Source organism: Aptenodytes forsteri, unplaced genomic scaffold (genome assembly GCF_000699145.1).
Source record: "Aptenodytes forsteri isolate BGI_AS27 unplaced genomic scaffold, ASM69914v1 Scaffold193, whole genome shotgun sequence".
Classification (NCBI taxonomy): Eukaryota; Metazoa; Chordata; class Aves; order Sphenisciformes; family Spheniscidae; genus Aptenodytes; species Aptenodytes forsteri.
Genome location: NW_008795405.1, coordinates 1,653,472 through 1,673,961, shown reverse-complemented (window position 1 = coordinate 1,673,961; position 20,490 = coordinate 1,653,472). Strand labels below are relative to the sequence as shown.

The 20,490-nt window shown below is 57.9% G+C and overlaps 2 protein-coding genes across 2 annotated transcripts in view; one reads left to right on the top strand and one right to left on the bottom strand.

The window, feature by feature from the left end:
• The window catches only part of LTBP2 (latent transforming growth factor beta binding protein 2), a 68,805-nt gene extending 51,028 nt beyond the window's left edge, over positions 1-17,777 (top strand). The window contains exons 15-35 of the mRNA XM_009280911.1: positions 304-396; positions 1,446-1,571; positions 1,766-1,894; positions 2,347-2,466; positions 3,419-3,538; positions 3,746-3,868; positions 4,067-4,192; positions 6,694-6,816; positions 7,130-7,255; positions 7,353-7,475; positions 7,705-7,836; positions 9,031-9,156; positions 9,939-10,082; positions 10,357-10,548; positions 10,671-10,751; positions 11,382-11,510; positions 11,731-11,871; positions 12,114-12,281; positions 12,824-13,099; positions 13,330-13,479; positions 16,881-17,777. Coding sequence (XP_009279186.2) covers positions 304-396; positions 1,446-1,571; positions 1,766-1,894; positions 2,347-2,466; positions 3,419-3,538; positions 3,746-3,868; positions 4,067-4,192; positions 6,694-6,816; positions 7,130-7,255; positions 7,353-7,475; positions 7,705-7,836; positions 9,031-9,156; positions 9,939-10,082; positions 10,357-10,548; positions 10,671-10,751; positions 11,382-11,510; positions 11,731-11,871; positions 12,114-12,281; positions 12,824-13,099; positions 13,330-13,479; positions 16,881-16,984 — 2,852 coding nt within the window. The 3' untranslated portion in view covers positions 16,985-17,777. The remainder of the gene's footprint in view (positions 1-303; positions 397-1,445; positions 1,572-1,765; positions 1,895-2,346; positions 2,467-3,418; positions 3,539-3,745; positions 3,869-4,066; positions 4,193-6,693; positions 6,817-7,129; positions 7,256-7,352; positions 7,476-7,704; positions 7,837-9,030; positions 9,157-9,938; positions 10,083-10,356; positions 10,549-10,670; positions 10,752-11,381; positions 11,511-11,730; positions 11,872-12,113; positions 12,282-12,823; positions 13,100-13,329; positions 13,480-16,880) is intronic.
• Positions 17,778-18,463: 686 nt separating this feature from the next.
• Positions 18,464-20,490, bottom strand: part of NPC2 (NPC intracellular cholesterol transporter 2) — a 2,637-nt gene continuing 610 nt past the window's right edge. The window contains exons 2-4 of the mRNA XM_009280909.1: positions 20,327-20,434; positions 19,899-20,071; positions 18,464-19,250 (exon numbers count right to left, since the gene is read on the bottom strand). Of these exons, the coding sequence (XP_009279184.1) occupies positions 19,164-19,250; positions 19,899-20,071; positions 20,327-20,434 (368 nt within the window). The 3' untranslated portion in view covers positions 18,464-19,163. The remainder of the gene's footprint in view (positions 19,251-19,898; positions 20,072-20,326; positions 20,435-20,490) is intronic.

Genomic DNA, 20,490 nt, shown 5'->3' with positions numbered 1-20,490 from the left:
GTGGGGGTGGGCGGGACGGGCTCCCAGGGGGGTGGGCTGGGGGGCGGCAGGGGGGCCCCCCGCCACACTGCGGTGGCTGATGTGGGGCTGTAGGGATGGAGGGAGGTGGTGGCTCTCCAGCGAGGTGGAGGAGACTGTGTTAAATAACAACATGATGAAGTTGCTGCAGCCACCCTGCGGCCCCTTCCCATGTGCTCTCTTGAGGCTGTGAGTGCAGGGACAACCAGCATGGGTAAACCTTGGGTCTGCACCTCTGCCTGGGATCAGGGGCTGCACCTCACCTCTCTTCTTCTTCCTCAACAGAAGAAGAGGAATCCTGGCGTGGTCCTCCCCAGCCTGGCCCCCCCACCACCTGGGATGCTGCTGCTCCAACACAGATGCCAGTGCAGGGCTCGGGTGTGTGTCCACTGCTCTCGGGGACTTCCCTCCTCTCTCTGCCTGGTGCTATGGGGAAATTATGTCCTAAGCTCTGCCCAGGGGCTCTCTCCCTTCCGCAGCCTGCTTGTCTTCCCACATGCCTCACTTGATTTCCCAAAGAAAAGTCCCTACCCTACCACCCTGGGCTGTTGTCCCAGCCTGGCCCCGGCTGCTGCCAGCCAGGGAAAGCCGACTGGCCGTGGGGAGGCATGAGAGCGATCCCATACAGGGAGCAAAGTGTTTGGCTCTCTGGATCCTTCCCTGCCTGTAGCTCGTTTGCACGGTGCAGCGGTGGCTGCTGGGTGAGGGGGATCACGCGCCTGCTCCGGTGGCTTTGGCCCCGTTCCCCCCGCTGCGTGAGCTGACTCATCGGGAAGTGGGAGCACAAGGGGAGGCATGTGGCTCCCGGGGCGGCTTGTTTACTGTGCCGGAAACAAGGGCGCTGTTGTTCCAGGGTTGCTCAAGTGTCTGGGAGCGTGGCCCCTGCCCTCCGCCGGGGGCTGGAGCACCTTGGGGAGCAGGCCTGGCGGAGGCACCTTGCTGAGGAATGCGTCTTCCTCAATAGCCTTTTGTTTGGGGTTGGGTTGCCCCCCCGGCCAGCTCAGTGCTGAGGGGTGTGCGGTGCCCTGCTACCCCCCCACTGCTGCCTGTGCCCCGCTTAGCAGGGTGGTGGGGGGGCAGCCCTGCTGTCACCCCAAAAGGAGGCCCCTCGCAGGTGCCAGGCTCTGCTGACAGCCCTCCTCCAAGGTGTGGGAATGGTCGGCTTCCTCACTGCCCTTTTGTGGGGCTGGGGCACAGGTGAGCAGTGTCTGGGGTGTCCCAGCTGGGCTCAGGCCAGATGAAGTGGTAGGGTCTGCCATGTCCTCTCTGCAGCCCTATGGGCACTGGCTGCCTGAAGACGTAGAGGAGCAAGCTGAGCCTGCTCCACCTCTCTCCAAGAAGGGAAAAAGCAGCCTTCCCAGCGTGGTGCTGGGGACACAAGGTAGACCCTGGACTGCTGCCCCCAACCCCATGCTCTGTTCTCCCAGTGATCAGCAGCTGTGCCTCTTCACCCCTCTCCTGTGGAGCCGGTGCTTGCGTGCTCACCCCGGAGGGATACAGCTGCTTGTGCCACCCCGGCTATACGTTGGACCCCAGCCACCTTCGCTGCATCGGTAGGTTGGCATCTCCTCTGCCTGCTGGGCCTCGACAGACCTGTCGGTCCTTCAGGCTCCTGGGGGAAGGTTTTCTGGCAGCTCTGCTGAGCCCCTGCCCACCCGCTGCACCACGGGGCTGGCAGGAGGCTGGTAGGGGGCTGGCAGACAGCTGCTGTGGTGACTGCCTGTCTTCCTTCCTTGCCTGGGCACAGATGAAGACGAGTGCCTGAAAGATCCTTGTGCTGGAAAAGGTCGCTGCATTAACAGTGTGGGCTCCTATTTGTGCCTCTGCTACTCTGGGTACACCCTGGCTGTCTCGGAGGGCAAGCAGATCTGTCAGGGTAAGTGGTGTCTGCCTGGCACAGGGCTGCCACCTCCCCAGGGTCTCCTCAGTCTCTCGCCCTCACGCCCTCTCATGTACATGCATACACACATGGACTCATGCACACAGTGCACACACACACATGCACACCTGCACACACCCATGCACACCTGCACACCCTCCCTCCCTGCAGGCCTGCCCACAGACAGCCTGATCCATGGAGATCACCCTCTCCTGCTCACTCAGGGACAGGACCTTGCCCATGGAGATCTGGGCAGGAGCCTGTGATGCCAGCCCTGATCGCTGCTTCATGGCAAAGGCAGGTGTAAGGACAGATGGGGGATGAAGGAGAGCCCTGGCATGGGTCCCCGGGGCAGAGCCTGCTGCAGGTGGAGCAGCATCTCTCCTGCGCCCAGCCTTCCCCACGCTGGAGGGGGAAGACTTCAGGACTGTCTCCCTGTGTGTTGCCAGATCGAGATGAATGTGAGCAGCCCTCTACCTGCCAGGGACAGCAATGCATCAACACTCCCGGCTCCTACCGCTGCGAGTGCAAGGAGGGCTTTGCCATGGGCCCCAGAGGACAATGTGAAGGTGAAGCTTGCTGCTCCCTGTTCCCCTGCCCCTCCAACCCACCCTGTGCAGGGCTGAACACCTCCTTTTCTCACCACTCCATGTATCCTCCTGGAAGGGAGGAAGGACTCTCCCCCATGTTTGTCTGCCCTGTGCCGCCCCTGAGGGCTGCCTGTCCTCTCCTCTGCCTGCAGGAGGGACAGGCTTTCCTGGGCTGGGAGAGGGGAGTTCTTATGAGATCCTCTCCCAACTCCCCAAGGAGATCCTCCACGACCAGCCCATGCTGGCTTCCTATTCTGGCAGGAGATGCCTATGCATTTTCGTGCCAGCTTGACTCCATCATCAGACCCTCATGCTGGCAAGTGGACTGCAGGGAGAGCAGGCTGCAGAGACTCAGGCCACCTGTCCCCACAGCATCCCGCTCACGTGGCGCGACCTGGGCCCTTCAGACCATTCGACATTGTGAACATACGATGTGCCTGATCAAAGATCCCCCTTTCTCAGTAGCTCGTCTCCAACAGAGAGTGGAAGACTATTTTAGGAGGCAGTACGGGAAACAGGGCATGCACAGAATGCTGCTCCTCCCGCACGGCCTCCAGAAAGCACTTGCCTTAAGGACTTCCTGAGCTGGAGGCTGCATCCTAATCATAGTTACGAAAGTCCCTGATGAAACAGCCCTGCACAGATGTTCTCTGATCCCTTTCTCTGCCCATGCACATTCCTGGCCTTGGCAACATCCTGTGGCAGCAGGTTTCGCTGCTGGATTATGTTAGCCCTCAGGTGTGGGTGTAGGATCCTGAGTGATAAGTGGACTATAAGAAGTGTTGCTCAAGCCCTGGCGAACTCATCTCACCTCCTCTTGGGCATCACTGTCCCCCGGAGGGGGACTCTGAAGATCCAGCTGGAGGGGACGTACTGGAGAAGGCTGCACTGTTCGCCTTTGGGGGCCTGAAAGGAGTGTGTTTCTTGGCAGATATCAATGAGTGCGTGGATCCCAGCCCTTGCCCCCGTGGGAAGTGTGTCAATACGCTAGGCTCCTACAAGTGTGTCAGCTGTGGGGATGGCTACCAGCCCAGGAACGGGAGATGTGTTGGTGAGGAACGTGGGCTGTCTCTGGGTGGCACCCTTACCCCGTGGCAGTGCTCCCCGCAAGTCTCGAAAGGAGCAGGGGCACGGGCAGCACGCTCCACCCACGGGCAGCCAGCCTGTGTGGCCAGGGCACAGTGCCCTCGCAATTTGGATGGCAGAGATGGCCCTGAGCACTCTCCCATTCCATATTGCTCTCTACTGTGTCACGCAGATGTGGACGAGTGTCTTGCGGAGGGGACCTGTGCTCACGGGCGGTGTGTCAACCTGGACGGCTCCTTCCACTGTTCCTGCTACCGGGGCTACAAGGTAGCACCTGACGGGAAGAGCTGCCAAGGTACTGGGGAGCCGTGAGTCCAGACCCTCTGAAGTGTCATGCACCCAGTCCAGAGGTTTCCCTGGGCTCTTCCTGAGCACTTGGCTCTGCCTGAGTCCTGGCCACCATGTAGGCTGGTTCCCTCAACACATCTGCCCCTGGTCATGGTTCCTCCACATCCTTCCCACTGATCCTGCTCTCCCTTGTGTGCTTATGCAGACATCGACGAGTGCACTGCCCAGGCTGCCTGTCCCTCCGGACTCTGCCTCAACACCGAGGGCTCCTACTCCTGCATGGCTTGTGACACCGGCTACGCTGTGTCCAGAGATGGCAGCACGTGTGAAGGTATCCCTTTCCCAGGGACAGAGGAGCGGGTGCTGGAGGGAATGAGGGAAGATAGACTGCCATAGCTGCATTATTTGTGGGGCCCGGAGACTTCTTTATCCTCAGGATCCTTCTCCAGCTCTTTAGCTCTCTGATCAGCAGATAGCGGGGGGCAGGGGCTGCAAGCAGATGTCACCTAGAGCAGCAGGAAGGTGATCTTCCTCACCCAGGAAAGGGATGGGGGGCAAGGACTCATTGATGAGACTCCTGGACTAGTGGTGAACTGGGGGATGCTGACAAAGGCCAGAGGAGTACAGGAACCTGGAAACATGGGCAGAGACGAGCTGTGTGTGGTTCAGTTCAGAACTGCATGCCTGGAAGCATGTGCCCTGAATGTAGGTCCTCAACACAGGGAGAAACCTTGGGTCCACAGCCAGTGGAGAGACTGTGGGCACCCAGGGTTCATCTTTTTTCCCCAGCCCCTAATGTAACTTGGACATGTTTAAAAAGGAAAGAGTAGTTCAAGGGCTCTGCTGTGCCAGGTATGCATGGCAGAGAGTTAACACCAGCATGGATCTGTGTTGGTTGCTTTGCTCAGACATGAGAGTGCCCCATCCCAGCCTTACAGCCTGACTGCCCCAGCACAGGCAGGGAAACTCCCTCCCTGGTGGCTGCCCCCAGGGGACATACTGGGCTTGGGATGGCTTGATGCAAATTCCCTGTTTGGGGCAAGGGAAGGGAGGGGGCAGAGCTGGCAAAGGTATTTGTTTAAAGATTGGCCATGTGCTGCAAATTTCTCTCTGGAGCACTGCAGAGCTCTGCAGCCTGCACATAGCTGGCAAACAGAAGATCTTGCCTTTGATGTGACTCTCAGAAGACCCCCTGCATGGGGGGCCTCCAGTGGGGAAAGAGAGGGAGGCTTTCCTCCCTCTCTTCTCCTCTGTTTTGGTGTCTGAGAAAGCCAGCGTGAAATGAGCTTATTTTCCATCTGATTTTTGGGTGCAGTGGAAGAACCATGGTTTGATCCCTTCTGTCTGCCCTCCCCCTTTCCCAAGACTCCACGTGAGCCCCTTCTCAGCTACCTTGCCCCAGTCATGTCACGAGGGCACCTTATCAGGGTTCAATACTGTTTGGGTCACACCGACCCAATGGCAGGATGGCACGTTCTTCCCTGCCTTGGCTGGTGGCCTTGGCTGTGGATCTGGGTTTCATATTTGAAAAATGATAAGGGTTTTGTGATAGTTTTGTGATAAATAAACTAGGTTATGGTTCATCTCCAGAAGGATTCAAGAATATTGCTGCTTGCAACCCTTTGAGATTGAACAACTGGGAATCCTGCCCCGAGGCAGTAGGGAGCGATGCTCATTTATGCCTGTGGCGTGCTCAGTGCTCTGCAAAGGGGAAGAGAAGGGCCCTGCCCTGCCCTCAGGAGCTGCTAGTCTCAGGGCTTTAGCTCCTGTCAGGGGAAAAGAGTGCAGCAGGACCTTCTCCACTAGCATGTCTTCTGCTGCCTGCACACCAGCCCATCCTTCTGATGAGCAGCATCCTTCAATGCTTCCCCCTACCTCATGGGCCTGCAGGCAGTCTGCTGGCAGTCTGCTGGCATATTGCAGCCCTCTGTTAGAGGGAAGGCACCCCTCTCTCCTCTGCTGTGAGCAAAACCCTCAGAGTGCGAGCAGGCTCTGGCCAAGGCCTGGGGGAGTTGTGTTGGAGAGGGTTTGTGGGGAGCTCTGCAGCTGGGTAAGAGCTGATGTAGGCCTCCGGCCAGCTTTGCCAGGAGAAGGACATTGTAGGCAAGCCTGGCAGGTAGGAAAGCAGAGCCGCAGAAGGTATGGCTGGTGCTGGGTTACTTTCCTGATGTTTGCTCTGTGCAGTTGGCTGAAGAGAGGGTTTGTCAGCAACTGTGGCTCTGTGGCTCTGTGCTGGCCTCTTCGTGGTTGTGGTGCCCAGTGCAGAGCTCTGCTGGGGAGGTGGACACTGGGGTTAGCAGTATCCCTGTGCTCACAGAATCACAGAATGGCTGAGATTGGAAGGGACCTCTGGAGATCATCTTGTCCAACCCCCCTGCTCAAGCAGGGCCACCTAGAGCTGGTTGCCCAGGACCATGTCCAGATGGCTTTTGAATATCTCCAAGGAGGGAGACTCCTCAACCTCTTCAGGCAGTCTGTGCCAGTGCTCAGTAATCCTCACAGTAAAAAAGTGTTTCCTGATGTTCAGATGGGACCTCCTGTGTTTCAGTTTGTGCCCATTGCCTCTGGTCTTGTCACTGGGCACCACTGACTTGGTGCTGGGATCCAGTTTATCCTGGTCCCTGGAGGGGAGTGAAGGGTCTGGGCTGACTCCTCACACCCAAGTAACAGGGAGTCTCTGCCCTCATCTCACTGTAACGGGATGGTCTGGGAGGGCAGCTCAAACCCACCTTGCAGTCCAACAGCTGGGTGATGGCTTCTCTGGGTGGGGATCTTCTCCAGTGGCTGCAAGAGCTGGGGCCTTACTCTGCACTGTGCCCTTCTGCTTGGCAGATATGGATGAGTGTGAGGACCCTGCTGTTCAGTGCCTGGGGGGAGAGTGCAGGAACACCCCGGGCTCCTACGAGTGCCGCTGCCAGGCTGGCTTCGAGCTCATCAATGGCACTGTGTGCAAAGGTATGAACCCCATCCCTGCAGCCCTCTGGGTCCAGGACATACAGCCTCCCTATAGATCCCCCTTCTTTCTCAGCAGGGAGGATGCCAGTGCCAAGGCAGGTGATGCCACCATGCATGGCACATCCATAAGTTTGTAGCCAAATGCAGGATCACCATGGACAGGGAAGATCTCTGTCTCCATGGCGAGAAAACCAGGGGCCAGGAGCCCTGTGAGGGCTGCCTGTAAGAAACTGGGGAGAGGGAATCCATGTGGCTTAGGTGAAGGATGTCGTCCAGAGCTGGGCGTATGGCCCTGACTTTGCTCCCTCTGCAGATGTGAATGAGTGCCTGAACAGCGAGATCTGCAGCCCCAATGGCGAGTGTCTCAACAGTCACGGATCCTACTTCTGCATTTGTGCTCCTGGCTTCTCAAACATGGCTGGCGGAGTCAGCTGCCAAGGTGAGCTGGAGGATGGCAGGGACATACCTCGGGTCCTGCCCTCTGCTCCCTCCCCTGCTGTGAGATCCAGGCTGATGATTTTGGCCTGATTTTGCAGATGTGGATGAATGCGCAGACAAGTCCCGGTGCTCACAAGGCCAGTGCCTGAACACAGAAGGCTCCTACAGGTGTCTGTGTGAAAATGGGTTCAAACACTCCCAGGAGACTGATGACTGCGTGGGTGAGAGCTCATCACTGGGTAGATCAGCCCCCTGGGATTTGGGGGGATGGATGCAGCCAGTGCAGGGGGGAGGGCAGTTCTGCTCACAGCACCCAAAGTTGCTGGCGACTTGTAAGGAGGACTAGCAATGGCTCAGGGCCTCTGGCCAACTGAACTTGACCCAGGTGCTGCAGTGAGCAAGCAGGGTCCCCATCTGACCATCCTCATCCCCTTGCCCTCCTCCCTGCAGACGTGGATGAATGTAAAGAGTACGGGGATGCCATCTGCGGCACGTGGCGGTGCCAGAACAGCCTGGGCTCCTACCGTTGTATCATGGGCTGCCAGCCCGGCTTCCACTGGACCCCCTTGGGTGACTGCATCGGTGAGTACAGCCCTGGGTGTCCTTATCCCTCCTCCTGGCAGGGACAGGGTGGCTGTGGGACATTTCTGCCAGGGGTGCGGGGGAGAAGGAGGAGGAGGAGGAAGCATGTGGCTGGTGGAGAGGCAGATAATGCTGAGAGTTTGTTTTCTTGGCTGAGCTGCCTGCTTGTGTCTAGACTTCTCTCTTCCTGGCATCTGGAACAGACACCGCATTGTGCTGCTTTCCGCTCAGGGAGAGTCCTGGGCAGGTTACAGCCATTCCAGGCTTGGGGCTGGACCGCAGCTCCCTGTAAGCTGTGCTTGCTGGGGCTGCTGCCTGTGCCAGTCACCTGCCTGGCAGGGCTGGGTGAGGGGAAAGGCTGCTAGTACCACCATGTGCTAGGCTGGGGAGTCTGGGTTTGGAGTTCAGGCTTCAGCAAAGAGGAAAGAGCAAAGGGGTTTTTGCAGATTTTGAGGCTCCCCCCTGGCTCAGGGAAGGCTGCAGCAAGGAGGAGCTGCTGCCAGCCACTGGGCTCAGGGCTGCGCCAGGACTCAGACTTAGCATGTGGAGCTGCTCCTGGCCTTGGGAGCAGTGGGCTGTGGGCATGTAGCCTGCTCCAGAGAAATATGCCCCATGCAGTGGTAGGAGGGGAGTGGGATGCAGCCAGCAGGGCTGTAAGCCTGCCCTGCGTAGGCAGAGGACCCAGTTGTGACTGTCCAACCCCACTGGGCTGGGGCAAGGCAGAGATTACTCCCTGGCCCTATAGCAGTTGGAGAAGGACCAGGTAAAGAAGAACTGGGCAGGAGGGTAACATCCTAGATCTGTCTGCACTTGCCCCACACACTTCAGTTGCACCCTTCTATCTCCTGCCAATGTGAGCCTGTAGGCTCTGTGTCCCTTTACACCTCTGCAGGGACCTGTGCTACCCTCAGTCACCCCTGCCAGCCACCTCCCACGCTTCCTATCCATTTCCCATTCCCACTCTGCTCCTGTCGCTCTATCCATGCTCTGCAGCTCTGGATGCTGCAGGAAGCTTCTCTTAACACGCACATCCATAGCAGGGGAGTGAGTGGGGCAGCCAGACCCAGTCCCTCACATCAAGGGAATGCCTGCCCCATCCCCAGGTCTTGGGGTCAGAGCAGAAGGACCTGGGCAGGGGGGGTCTACTGGGAGACGTGGGGTCTGGGGCAATTCCTGCTCTCCGCTCTGCTGCAGACATAGATGAGTGTGCCAATGAGACACTGTGTGGGAGCCACGGCTTCTGCGAGAACTCAGACGGCTCCTTCCGCTGCCTCTGCGACCGTGGCTATGAGAGCTCGCCCTCCGGGCACTACTGTGTTGGTGAGTCTCCCGCAATCACTCTGCCAGTCAGTGAGGGAGAGCCATCGGCAGATGTCAGGCTGGTGTCCCCACTGTGTGACAGCTCCTGGGGCATGGACGGGGGCTGCATCTATGCATGGAGAATCCCAGACATGGACCGGGCAGCTCATGGAGGCAAAACTCCTCCCCTTAGCACAGCAGATCCTTGGGACTGCAAAGGAGCAGGCCCCTATAAAAAGGCGAGCGGCTCCCAGTGAACATGGAGCCCTTCTCCGTGCAGGTGGAAAGGAGGTGCTTGGGGGCTGGAGGCACTGAAGGTGCTAGAGAGGTACTTTAATGGGTGCCTGGAGAGAACAGGCAGGGTGTAATATAAGGAAAAACATTTTCACCGTGAAGACAGGCAGGCAGTGAAACAGATGGCCAAGATGGCTGTGCAGTCGCCATCCTTGGAGGTTTTAAAGACCCAACAAGATAAAGCCCTGAACATCCTGGTGGGATCCCATAACTGACCCTGCTTTGAGCAGGGGGTTGGACTAGAAACTTACAGCAATCCCTTCAAACCTGGATGATCCTGTGATCCAGTGACTCACTGCAAGCTGGAGTTCGGGCTCCTTGAATCCACTGAGAGCAGGGCAGGAAGCTCTTGCCAGACTTGTGTTGAGCCATGGTGTGAACAGAGCTCTCAGCTTGTCCCTAGCAGCTTCCATCTCCCTGCTGAAGGGTGACCCCATGCTGCAGACCATGCACAGACTGCCCATGCAGAGGCAGGGCGCCAGCTGCCATCGCTGCCCCTTGCTTTGCAGATGTGAATGAGTGCGAGCTGATGGTCGCCGTGTGCGGGACTGCGCTCTGCGAGAATGTGGAGGGATCCTTCCTCTGCCTCTGCCCCAGCGATCACGAGGAGTATGACACACAGGCAGGGCAGTGCCAGCCCCGAGCAGCCATGGGTGAGTAGGCAGCTAGGACAGAAACATGGGTGGCAGCTAGAGCAGGAGCGTGGTAGCCCTGGCTGGGGTGAGATAAAGCTGAGGGGCTGCCAGGACTGTACAAGTCCATGCAGGCATGGGCAAGTTTTCGTCTGGGGAGAGCTGAGGAGCCTGAAAGTGGGGACCTGGGAAGGCCACGCTGCCAGTGATGGGTGTGCTCTGGGACCTCCTAGGTGTGGGATGCTGTGCTGGGGTGCCAAGGACCCCATCCCGTCCCTGCTCTGCTGTCTTCTAGAGGGCCCTGAGACACACACAGCCCACCTCTCTGACAGTGCAGAGCGCAAGCAGTGCTACTACCACATCAATGACGTTCGCCTGTGTGACAGCGTCCTGGCCAAGAACATCACCAAGGAGGAGTGCTGCTGTACTGTGGGGGCAGCCTGGGGTGACAATTGTGAGACTTACCCCTGCCCCATCCTGGGCACAGGTAGGACTGTGGCCCCACCACACCGGGCAAGGCCAGTGCTCTGCCCGCCAGCTCCACCTTGGTTGCACTGACGAGCTGTTTCTTTTCTTCCCATCTCCCCTTGGCATCTGCCTCCTGGCCAGTGGAGTACCAAGAGATCTGCCCTCTCGGGAAGGGCTATGTTCCCCAGGAAGATCTGCTCTCAGGAAAAGTTTCTTTCACAGGTACTAGCACCATTGTCTCTCATTTCTTCCAGGGGGAAGAGAGAGGGCGCTGTGCAAAGCCCTGCGTGGAGATGCATTCACAGAAATATCTCCCTGGGGCTGCGGTGGGGGATGCTAACATCCTGCTGCTGCTTTCCTCCATCCAGAGAAATCCCAGATTGCCAGCATCACCGAGCTGGAAGTGCCCCTTCCTCCAGTCCTGCCTAACTGCTGGCAGTGACTCTTTTCTCGGTGTAAACCTCCCATGCCCATTTCGAACCAGGGATGGGGTCCAGTAAGACACAACCCTTCCAGTTACTGATAGATCTCCCAGTGGCCGGCTGGCTCAGTCTTTGGCACTTCACCTCCAGGAGGTTGTGTTCTTGACCTTCCAGAAACACACACGTGAATTTCCTATTTGTGAAAGTATCCTGTTCCCTGTCATCCCTCCTCCTGCTCTGCCTGTGGATGCTTCCCCCTCTGCTCCCAGGCATGTGGCCGGTGGGAGAGGCGGGGGGCTCACTCGGGGACCTGCTGCCAGTGATCCAGGCCAAGGTGCCAGGCTGACTTTCTGCGGGCACAGCACCCAGCCTGCCTGCTTCCACGGCTCTGCTCCCTGAGATGCTCTCTCCCTCCCTCCATCCCTCTCAGACATGGACGAGTGTGAGATATTTGGCTCTGAGTTCTGCCGCAACGGACAGTGTTTGAACACGGTACCTGGCTACAAGTGCTTCTGCCGTACAGGCTACTTCTATGACTCCAGCAGGCTTGAGTGCGTTGGTAAGATGGCCTCAAAGAGCAGCGGGGGCCCCCACCATGCGCAGAGGGACAGCTGTGCTGCTGCACCCAGAGTTGTCCTTGCTGCCCACACTACAGGGTCAGCTCTGGGTGACAGGCTCCTGGGACCCTCCCGGGGAACGAAAGAGGAGGTGGCAGGCAAAGGGTCACATTGCCCATGTCTGCCAGCCTGAAACATTGCTTTGTCCTTGTGCGTGGGCAGACCAGGACGAGTGTCAGAACGAAGTGTACTGCATCAACGGTGAGTGTCTGAACACAGACGGCTCCTACCACTGCTTCTGCAGCCTCCCTCTCGTGCTGGATGCCACCGGCAACCGGTGTGTGAACCTCTCCAGCAGGGCAGGTGAGCCCAAGCCCCCGCTGCAGCACACCTTTGCCCCGCACATCCTGCCCCGCAGCTGGGTCCCCCGGGAGGGAGCAGCGGGTGGGGGCTCAGTGCTGGGCTGAGGGGTGCCGGTGCCAGCACAGTGTGCAGCCAGGGCAGGGGGGCAGGAGCTGGGGCACACGTTTGTCCCTTTCAGGACAAGGGGGGGTGGCACTCTTCTGGATGATTTTTATGGCATCCTTTGCTCGTGGCACTCACAGATGCGTTGGAGGAGTACGAAATCCACCTGGACGTCTGCTGGCAGACCGTTGCCGACTACATCTGCCAAGACCTGCTGCATGGCGAGCAGACCACATACACGGAGTGCTGCTGCCGGCTCGGCGAAGCTTGGGGCCAGAACTGTGCGCTCTGTCCGCACAGGTCCTCCGGTGAGTGGGGTGGTGTGGGCAAGCATCCCCTGGTAGAGGTGGGGATGGGCTGGGCTGCTGCCGGTCGTGCTGGGCAGGGCTGGCTGCGTATGGCTGCACTGAAGGCTCCTCTTGTTGTCTGCATTGCCAAAGCCAGCCCAAGAAGTGGGTGACTCCCCCACTTCTCCATGGCTGAGCTGCACCAGTGGGTAGGATGTACCTGAAACTGGTTTGCAATGAGTCTGAGGTGTCTGAGGGCAGAGTTGCTCTGTGCATCCTGCTGCTCCTGCTTAGCTTGGGAGAGGTGAGGCAGTGGCAGCCCGGGATGGGAGCACACTGGGAATTGGGGTTCTCACTGCTCAAGGACTTGCCGGGTCTGGACAGGAGCTGGTCTTCTCAAAGATGGGGTGCTGTCAGCAAACTACAGAGCTGCAGCTTTGGAGGCCATTGAATGCAGGCCTGGCTCAGCTGGCCCGGTGTGGATGCACCCTCTCCAGCCGTAGCAGACCTACCTCTCTTGAGCCGGGCTGCACTGACACTTCCTTTTCTCTCACCACTTACAGCTGATTTTGCTTTCCTGTGTAATGGGGCCAGTGAAGACAGCGAGAGAGGGGCTGAGCTCCGAGAAAGACCTAGGTATGAATATGGACCAGGCTTGGAAGACCCCCACTATGGCCTTCCCAGCCCAGATACGGGTCCCTACTACAACTACCTGGAGTCTGAGTACGGAAACCCCGATGCTGGTTTCCCTCGGAGGGAACCCAACAGTGAGTTTCGTGGCAGCCCTCTCCACCATGGCCCAGGGCGGTCCCCACCCCGCTACCTGCCCAGCCAAACTGGTGAGTACTGGGAGACACAGAGAGGTGCTTTCCCACCCAGCCTGTGTCCATGGGGACTACCTGGTGGCTCCCACCCCGGCCAGGATGCTCCAGGCTTGGAGCAAGCTCTTTTCCTGGCTGCTCTGCATCGGTCCTGGCCCCACCAGCACCATCTTGCCATGTACCTGTTGTCCCCTCCATGGCTGGGTGGAGGATCACCCTGCTCTGACACCGTCTTGCCACCCTTCCAGGCCTCTACGAGGGCTTCGAGGGGCTGCAGGCTGAGGAGTGTGGCATCCTCAACGGCTGTGAGAACGGGCGCTGCGTGCGCGTCTGGGAGGGCTACACCTGCGACTGCTTTGATGGCTTCCAGCTGGACATGACCCGCATGGCCTGTGTGGGTGAGTGGCGGCCAGGGCCAGCCCGGGGGCTGCCGGGGGCTGCAGCCGGGGCTGTGCGGGCAGCCTGGCCCTGGCATCCCTTGGCAGCTGCCGCTCTCTGGCGGTGCTGGCCGGGACAGCTGCCGGAGGAGTCCCCGCGCTCCCTGGTGCTTCCGTCCCACAGAGCTGGGAGGACCGTCCTGGAGGTTCAGCCGGCCACTTTCTGCTGGCAGCTAAATCAGGGCACCTCAGGGCATCGCAGGGAGCAGCTGATCGCTCCCTTCTTCGCATAACGCTCTTGTACATCACCAGCCACTGTTACACTATCCCTGCTTACTTTCCTCTACATTCACCACTGCCCTGGTGAAATTCCTCACTTTCCACCCTGCCCTATGAGACACGGTCTCTAAAGCTTCTCCCTGCATCTCCTCTACATCCCTATACCATGTCTCCATCCTTTTCACATGCAGCTCCCCAAGCCAGCTGAGGCCCCGGGCACTCAACAGAGCAGATGAAGACCTCTTTTTCCTTAGGCACGGCACTTAATCCAGCTCCCAACATCCTTATTGCATGACACAATCATGCAGCTTTTTCATACAGAACCTGTGGTCTCTGCCTCCCCAAATGCTGCTGGGCAGAATGGCTGCCTGAGTTATTACTCCCCCTTCTGCATTTGTGCAATGTTTCCCTTTCCTTGGCCACAGTGCTTTGCACGTGCCTTCAGTGAATTTTGTCTGGTTGATTTTGGACCGCTTCTCTGCTTGATCAGAATGAGTCTGAACCCTAGGGCCCCCTCCAGAGTGCTGGCATCACACATACATTTCATAATCATGGGGATTCTTCCTTCATCCACCTTAATGACAACATTGAATGCAGTAGGGGTCAGGACAGACCCCCACAGGCTGTGCTTTAAATGGCTTTTATTTTATCAGCCAGGTATTGCTAATTATCTTTGGAGTGCAGCTTTGCAGCCCATTGTGCAATTGCCACGGTTTCATCTAGACAGTATTTTCTCAGTCTGCTTGAGTGTGTCATGTGAGAGTGTGTTGAAATCCTCACTGTGGCCAAGGCACATCATATCCACCGCTTCTCCCTTATCTGACACACCAGTTATCAGGTCAGCGAAGGGAACCAGATTGGCTTAACGTAATCAGGCCTTAACAGATCTGCACCAGCTATTTAATGACCCTGATATCCTTTGGAGGGTTATGACCTAATCACTCACAAACCTGGTCTGCTTAAGGGAATGGAGGTGAGCAGTCTGTAATTCTGGATTCTCCCTTCTCTGGTTTTGAAGATAGTTACCAGATTTACCCTTCCTTGGGTCTCTGAGGCCTCCTTTATCCTACTTCTCAGAGAGAACTGCCAGCTTTTCAGGGACTGCAGGAGCATTAATCATGTGAAGATGAGCTGCAGCAAGCCTTTAGCAATATGGATGTAATTGCTTTATCTATCTGATTGTCGAACCTCTCCATCACAGTATGGGCCTTGCCCTCCCTGTGCTCCTGCACCCTCGTTTAAACATTTCAAACATGGTCTGCGCCCTGTCTGGTCACCACGAGCATTTTTATGATGGCTGGAACAAAGCCCGCGTAAGCTGCTCCAGCCAGCTCGGCTGGCTTTTGTTTCCTCCACCGATAAGGACCAGACCGACATTCCCCATTGTTTCCTGCTAACATATTTATGCAGCCTGTGCTTGTTGCCTTTAGTGTCCTGGACTAACTAGCACGCATTTTACACTGGAGCCTGTCTCGGGTTTTTTCCCTTCAGTTCTCCTATGTGGTGCTTAGCCATCCCCATGTTTTTACCTTGCTGACTTCAGGCCTTTAGAGTACTCCTGCAGCTGCTGCAGTGTTTCCCCTCTCACCTCCCTATAGGGATAGCTTGCTCTCGCCCCGCCGGACCCACTGCCTGCTCCCGCCCCTGCCTGAGCGGGCAAGCTCCAGAACTTGGTGTGCACTGCTAGTGCGACTCTACCGCTTCTGGTTTTTGGGTGCCTCTGGGCTAAGTAGCCTTGTTTTACTTCTCTCAATTTGGTGGTCCACAGCCAGACCAGCTTGGCTGCTCTGCCCCCTTTTACCTTTCCCTGGAACCCCCAGCAAGGCTGCCTCCCCCCCACTTCCCAGGCTGTGGGGCACATCTCCCTTGATGTGCTGCCTAACATCTCCTCCTTGGGCTTCTGAGCAAGCCCATCCCATCCATGGTGGTGTTCTGGTCCTGAGGTTTAGCCCAAGTCCGCAGTGCCCGTTCAACCATTGCTTTGGCTGCGTACAAAGGCTGCCTTGTTCCTCAAGCTCTCTCATCTTGCATTTCCCCTCTCCTCCTTCTTCCTCCCATGACTGCTGTGCTTCCTCCCACAGTACCTGGAGGTTTTGCTTCCAGCCTCTCTTGGGGTTGCACTTCCCTTTTTTTGCCAGATGGCCCCCTCCACCTGTGCTAGGGATAACCTGAGGTTCCCGGGGTGGCAGAGCTCTACAGTCCTCCCGGGGTCCATCGGTCACTGCCGGGGCCTTTGCTCTCCCATGGGTGGCTGGCTGAACCCATCAGCTGCTCCCCACTCCCACTGGATCTGTGGGGGGGTGAGGCTGGCATTTGTGCTCAGAGGGCTCGGACCTGCCTTGGCAGGTGAGGATTTGGGCTCTGGAGGTCCTGTGGCTGCAAACAAGGGCTCTGAGGTACACAGGGATGCTCTGCCCAGCTGGTGGCCCCACTGCAAGTTGGGGTAGCTCAGGCAGGGTGTCCAGGGAAGTGCATTTAGCAGAGCAGACCAGTCGCAGCAGGACAGCTGCTGTAGGGCTCACATGCACGCTCTAGCCCAGCGGCGAGCCAGCCAAGTGAGCCCTTTGGCACAGTTTGCAGGTTAATAAAACAAGCCCTTGTTTGCGCAGCGCGAGGTCCCTCTGTGTTCTGGTCCTGGAGGTGATAATCAGCCTCTCAGGGCCACCATCATCTGCCTCCTTGGCCTTGTCAGATCTGGAAAGGGCGTTTTCCAAGGCTGGAGGCAGCCTTTCTCCTAGATCTTACGCTAGCACAACTTATTAGCAGGAAGCTGCTAACCCAGGGGTGTCACCAGCTGCAGAGCATGGGGGGGGTGTCCTTATCTGGTGTGGGTGTCACCAGCTGCAGAGCATGGGGGGGGGTGTCCTTATCTGGTGTGCATTGCTGGGGAGTGTTCCCTCCTGTACTGGGGGATGCCAAATGCTGGGGATTCACCCTTGGGGAGTGAGGGATCTCTGCAGATGTGCTGAGGGGTGTGGGAGGCTGGTGGGGTCACGTTCAGCATCCTGGAGGTGCTGGGAGGGGGCACAGGGCACCTGTGCGAGAGGGCTGGGGAGGTGGCAGGGGCACAAGGAGATGTTGGCTGTGGGCTGGGACTGCTCACTGTGCCACCAGCTCACCCCCAGTCCTTCTCTTCCTTGCAGACATCAACGAGTGCGAGGAGGTGGGCGGCTCTGAGCCCCTGTGCCGGTATGGTACCTGTGAGAACACAGAGGGCTCCTACCGCTGCCACTGCTCGCCGGGCTAGGTGGCCCTGGCCCGGCCCCACCACTGCGTGCCCCAGACAGCCCAGAGCCCAGCAGCAGCGTAGCTCTAGGGGAGTGGGGGTGAGGGTGCTCCCCTCTGGCGTGTGACTCTGGGATCTGGGAGCACGGAGAAAGGCCCCCTAGGGCTGCGGGTGCTTCGAGGCTCTTTGCTCCTCCCCCTCCAAAGCGCACAACTTCCCCGCCACCTCTCTCTACAGGCCAGGGCTGAGCTCCCAGCCTCTGCACCCCCTCCACCCCGCCAGCCCCTGCTCCTGCCGCAGCAGAGCCCACTCCGGCCCCCAGCACCCGTCACATCGCCCCGTGCTGTGGAGGCTCACGGGACGCCTTCCCCTGTCACGCAGCCCCAGCCTCCCCCCCTCGCCATGCTGAGAAAGGGGGTTCATCTCCCCACCACTGCTGCACTGACCTAGCGACAAGCCTCACCCACACTGCAGGTGTTGGCCCCGCTCCTCCTGAAGCATCCAGCCCCCAGGCCAGAGCTTTGAGGGGGGAGTCAACCCCAGCTTTCTAAAGCTGCTGCTTAACCTTGGGGCATGGTGGAGAGGCCAGAAGGGCCCCAGGGCCAGCTCTCCCTGCAGCCAGCCCAGGCACATCCCTTAGCCCCACACTTTGCCTTTGTGCCCCACACTGGCTGAGCGGGGGGACGGGGAGGGGCAGGTCCAGCTTCCTTTCTGTAAAGTTGTTTGTTTTTTTTTTTTAACCGAGTCTGCTGGAAACTTCTCTCATGTTGTTAAATAAAACATTTATTTTGGGCCCCTGCGGCTCAATACACTGGGGCTGGTCAGAACTGTGCTTGTCTTGCCTCTGCCAAGGGGTACCAGAGCCACGTCTGCCCTGTGGGTCCAGCCTGGCAAGGCCACCCTACTCTCTTAAGCCAATTCTTACCCCTCTCATGCTGGCATCTAGCCTTCTCCTGCTCCTGAGCCAGAGCAGAGACCCTTGCCAGGCCAAATACTTGCTTATCTCCCCAGCCCAGTGCCAGCTGCAGGAGCCAACTCCAGCACCCAGACAGCACAGGGGTTGTGGCCGCTCACACCCTGCCTTGTTCACACACAAGGGGGCTGCAGTTTAAGCATGAAGGTTTCTGCAGCTGGCAAGAGCCCTTGGACAGGTCTGGGAGCTGCTTTTCAAGCCCCAGGGCCCTCACTAGAAAAGCCTTTACCTACGCTGCAGCAAGCAAGGCCATGTTCTACACCACCGCCTCCTCAAGGAGCCTTTACACAATTTTGGGCCAGCAAAAGACCAGCAAAGCAGGAGCACAGCCAGACTGCTAGCTGGACACCCTGGCAGCCAGCAGCAGAGATACCCAGCTGCTCGCAGGTCACCCACACTCAGGCCAGCATACCACCTCCATCCATGCCTTCAGCTGAGAAATAAGACCAGCCCAACCCCAACTAGAAGATACCCAGCCACTCTGCTTTTCCTCCTGCTCCTTTTCACTCACAGAAGACACAAACAGATTTTGTCTAGCCTTTATTAAAAGGAAAGTTATAAAAAGAGGTTCAGGAGCTCCCAGCAGCTCCAAGTTAGTAGTAGTGCAAACCACTGGTTAGAGAAAGAATCATCCCTGCAGAGACGCCGAATGCCATTTGGCTTTGCATCCACAAAAAGGAAGTTTTCCCAGCTGCAGTCCTGTTGGCTTGAGCAGGGGCCCAGGACAGAGCAGGCCACCAGCTCAGGGAAAGCCTCCTCTCCTTCAGCTGCATGGATGGCAAACGCAGGTCCCAAGGGCATCCCGGTTGCGACGGAGCAGGAGAAGTGCAGGAGGGTGGATGCCACCAGCATTCTAGAAGAGGCACTGAAAGGTTACCAGGTAGCAGCTCAGACACTAGCCAGGTTCATTTGTAGAGAAATTCCTTTGTGAGGACAGACAGCTCCATTTCAAACAACTACAGCATCTCCACAGAGCGGCCAGAGGATGATGCTCAGTCACTCCTGCAGCAGACACTGCTCCCCCTTGAGCTGCTGTGAGAACACCCCAGGGGGCTCTAAATGGGGTAAGAGCCCTCTGCCCACAGGTGACTTTGCAGGAACACAGTACTGGCTGCTCAGAGGCTGCAGAGCTCTGAAGGAAGCAGTAAGAAATGCTTATTATATAAAAGAATTTGGCCTGTGTTGTCTTCTGTTTTTCCCCTCCCCAAGCCCTGATGGCAGGGCTCCTCAGCTGGTGATCTGAACTGGTATCTTCCAGCAGAACAACATCTGGTCCTGGTCATCCACCAGCTCCCACTTCACAATCAGTTTAATCTGAAAGCGAGAGAAGAGCAGAGAGAAATTAGAATATTCAGGAAACCGCAAGGCAAGGACACGGTGGGGAGTTGTTACTTGTGTGGAGCAAGGAGGTCCCGGGAGCTCTGTGCAAAAAGGACTGAGCTGGGGCATTGCCCCCGCTGCAGTAGGTGGGCCATGCTCATGTGGTGGCTCCTGGAGTATCTTACATGGATGGAGGGTTCTGCTGCGTGACACAGGAGACCTCCACACACTGCACTTGGATCCCCACTCTCCGAGTAAGCAGAGAGTGGAAACACCCTGCAGCCTCCCAGCTGAACTGCACCCTGGAGCTGAGCACCCCCAGTTTGGGAGCATTTGGCTGAACGCAGCAGGCTCTGCAGGGAGGCTACATGCAAGCACAGTACAGAACAGGCAGATAGTTGGGCAGCTGAAGCCACTTCTCAGCAGCTGGAGCCAGGCTGCTTCCTCTCCTGGGTCTGTCCCAAAGTGGGAACTTGAGACAGAGTCATACTCACAGCAGAAGTGCCACCAGATAGTCTGAGGACTCCTCTAACCTCTTCCCCACCACCACAGGACAAGGTGTCCTTCCTTAAAGGCAGGTGGCAGGACTGTCCCAGGAAGGACGGTAGCTCTGAGGAGCAGACCAGCTGCCCGCTTACTTACACTGGGGTACTCGCTCTTCACAGGGAGTTTATTCAGGTAGCTGTAGGAACGGCCCTTCTGAATGGGGCACTGGATCCCAGACTTGCATCCATCAGGCTCAGGAATGGGAAAGGGTATGTCCACGTGCAGCATCTCCCCATACACCCTCGCTTTGCTGCCCTGACTCTCGATCTCTGCAGAACATGGAGAAGTGTGAGCACGGCACCGGAGCAGAGAACACATTTCTACCTTACGCCCCCCCTGCCCTTGACGTAACCTAGAGGCTGCGAGAACACAATTAAGTGACACTCTTCCTCCCTAGCCACTTCTTCCCACACAGACCTCTCTGCAGCCACCTTTCCCCACTCCCCTCCAAGCAGTGCGACACAGAAGCGATCACCTCCCCCCTGCCCACCCCCCGGCACCCCAGCTGGGGAAACGATGCTTACTGCTGGCGAAGGTGACATTGATGCTGTAGGATGTCCCCTTGTGGAGCTGGCAGGGCTGCGTGGGGCAGGGGCTCACGTTCACCTCTTGGATGCTGCCGTCTTTGGAACCTGCAAGGAAGAGCCGGGCTTACCGGGCCTTCTCCGCCTGCTGACCCCCCCTCCGC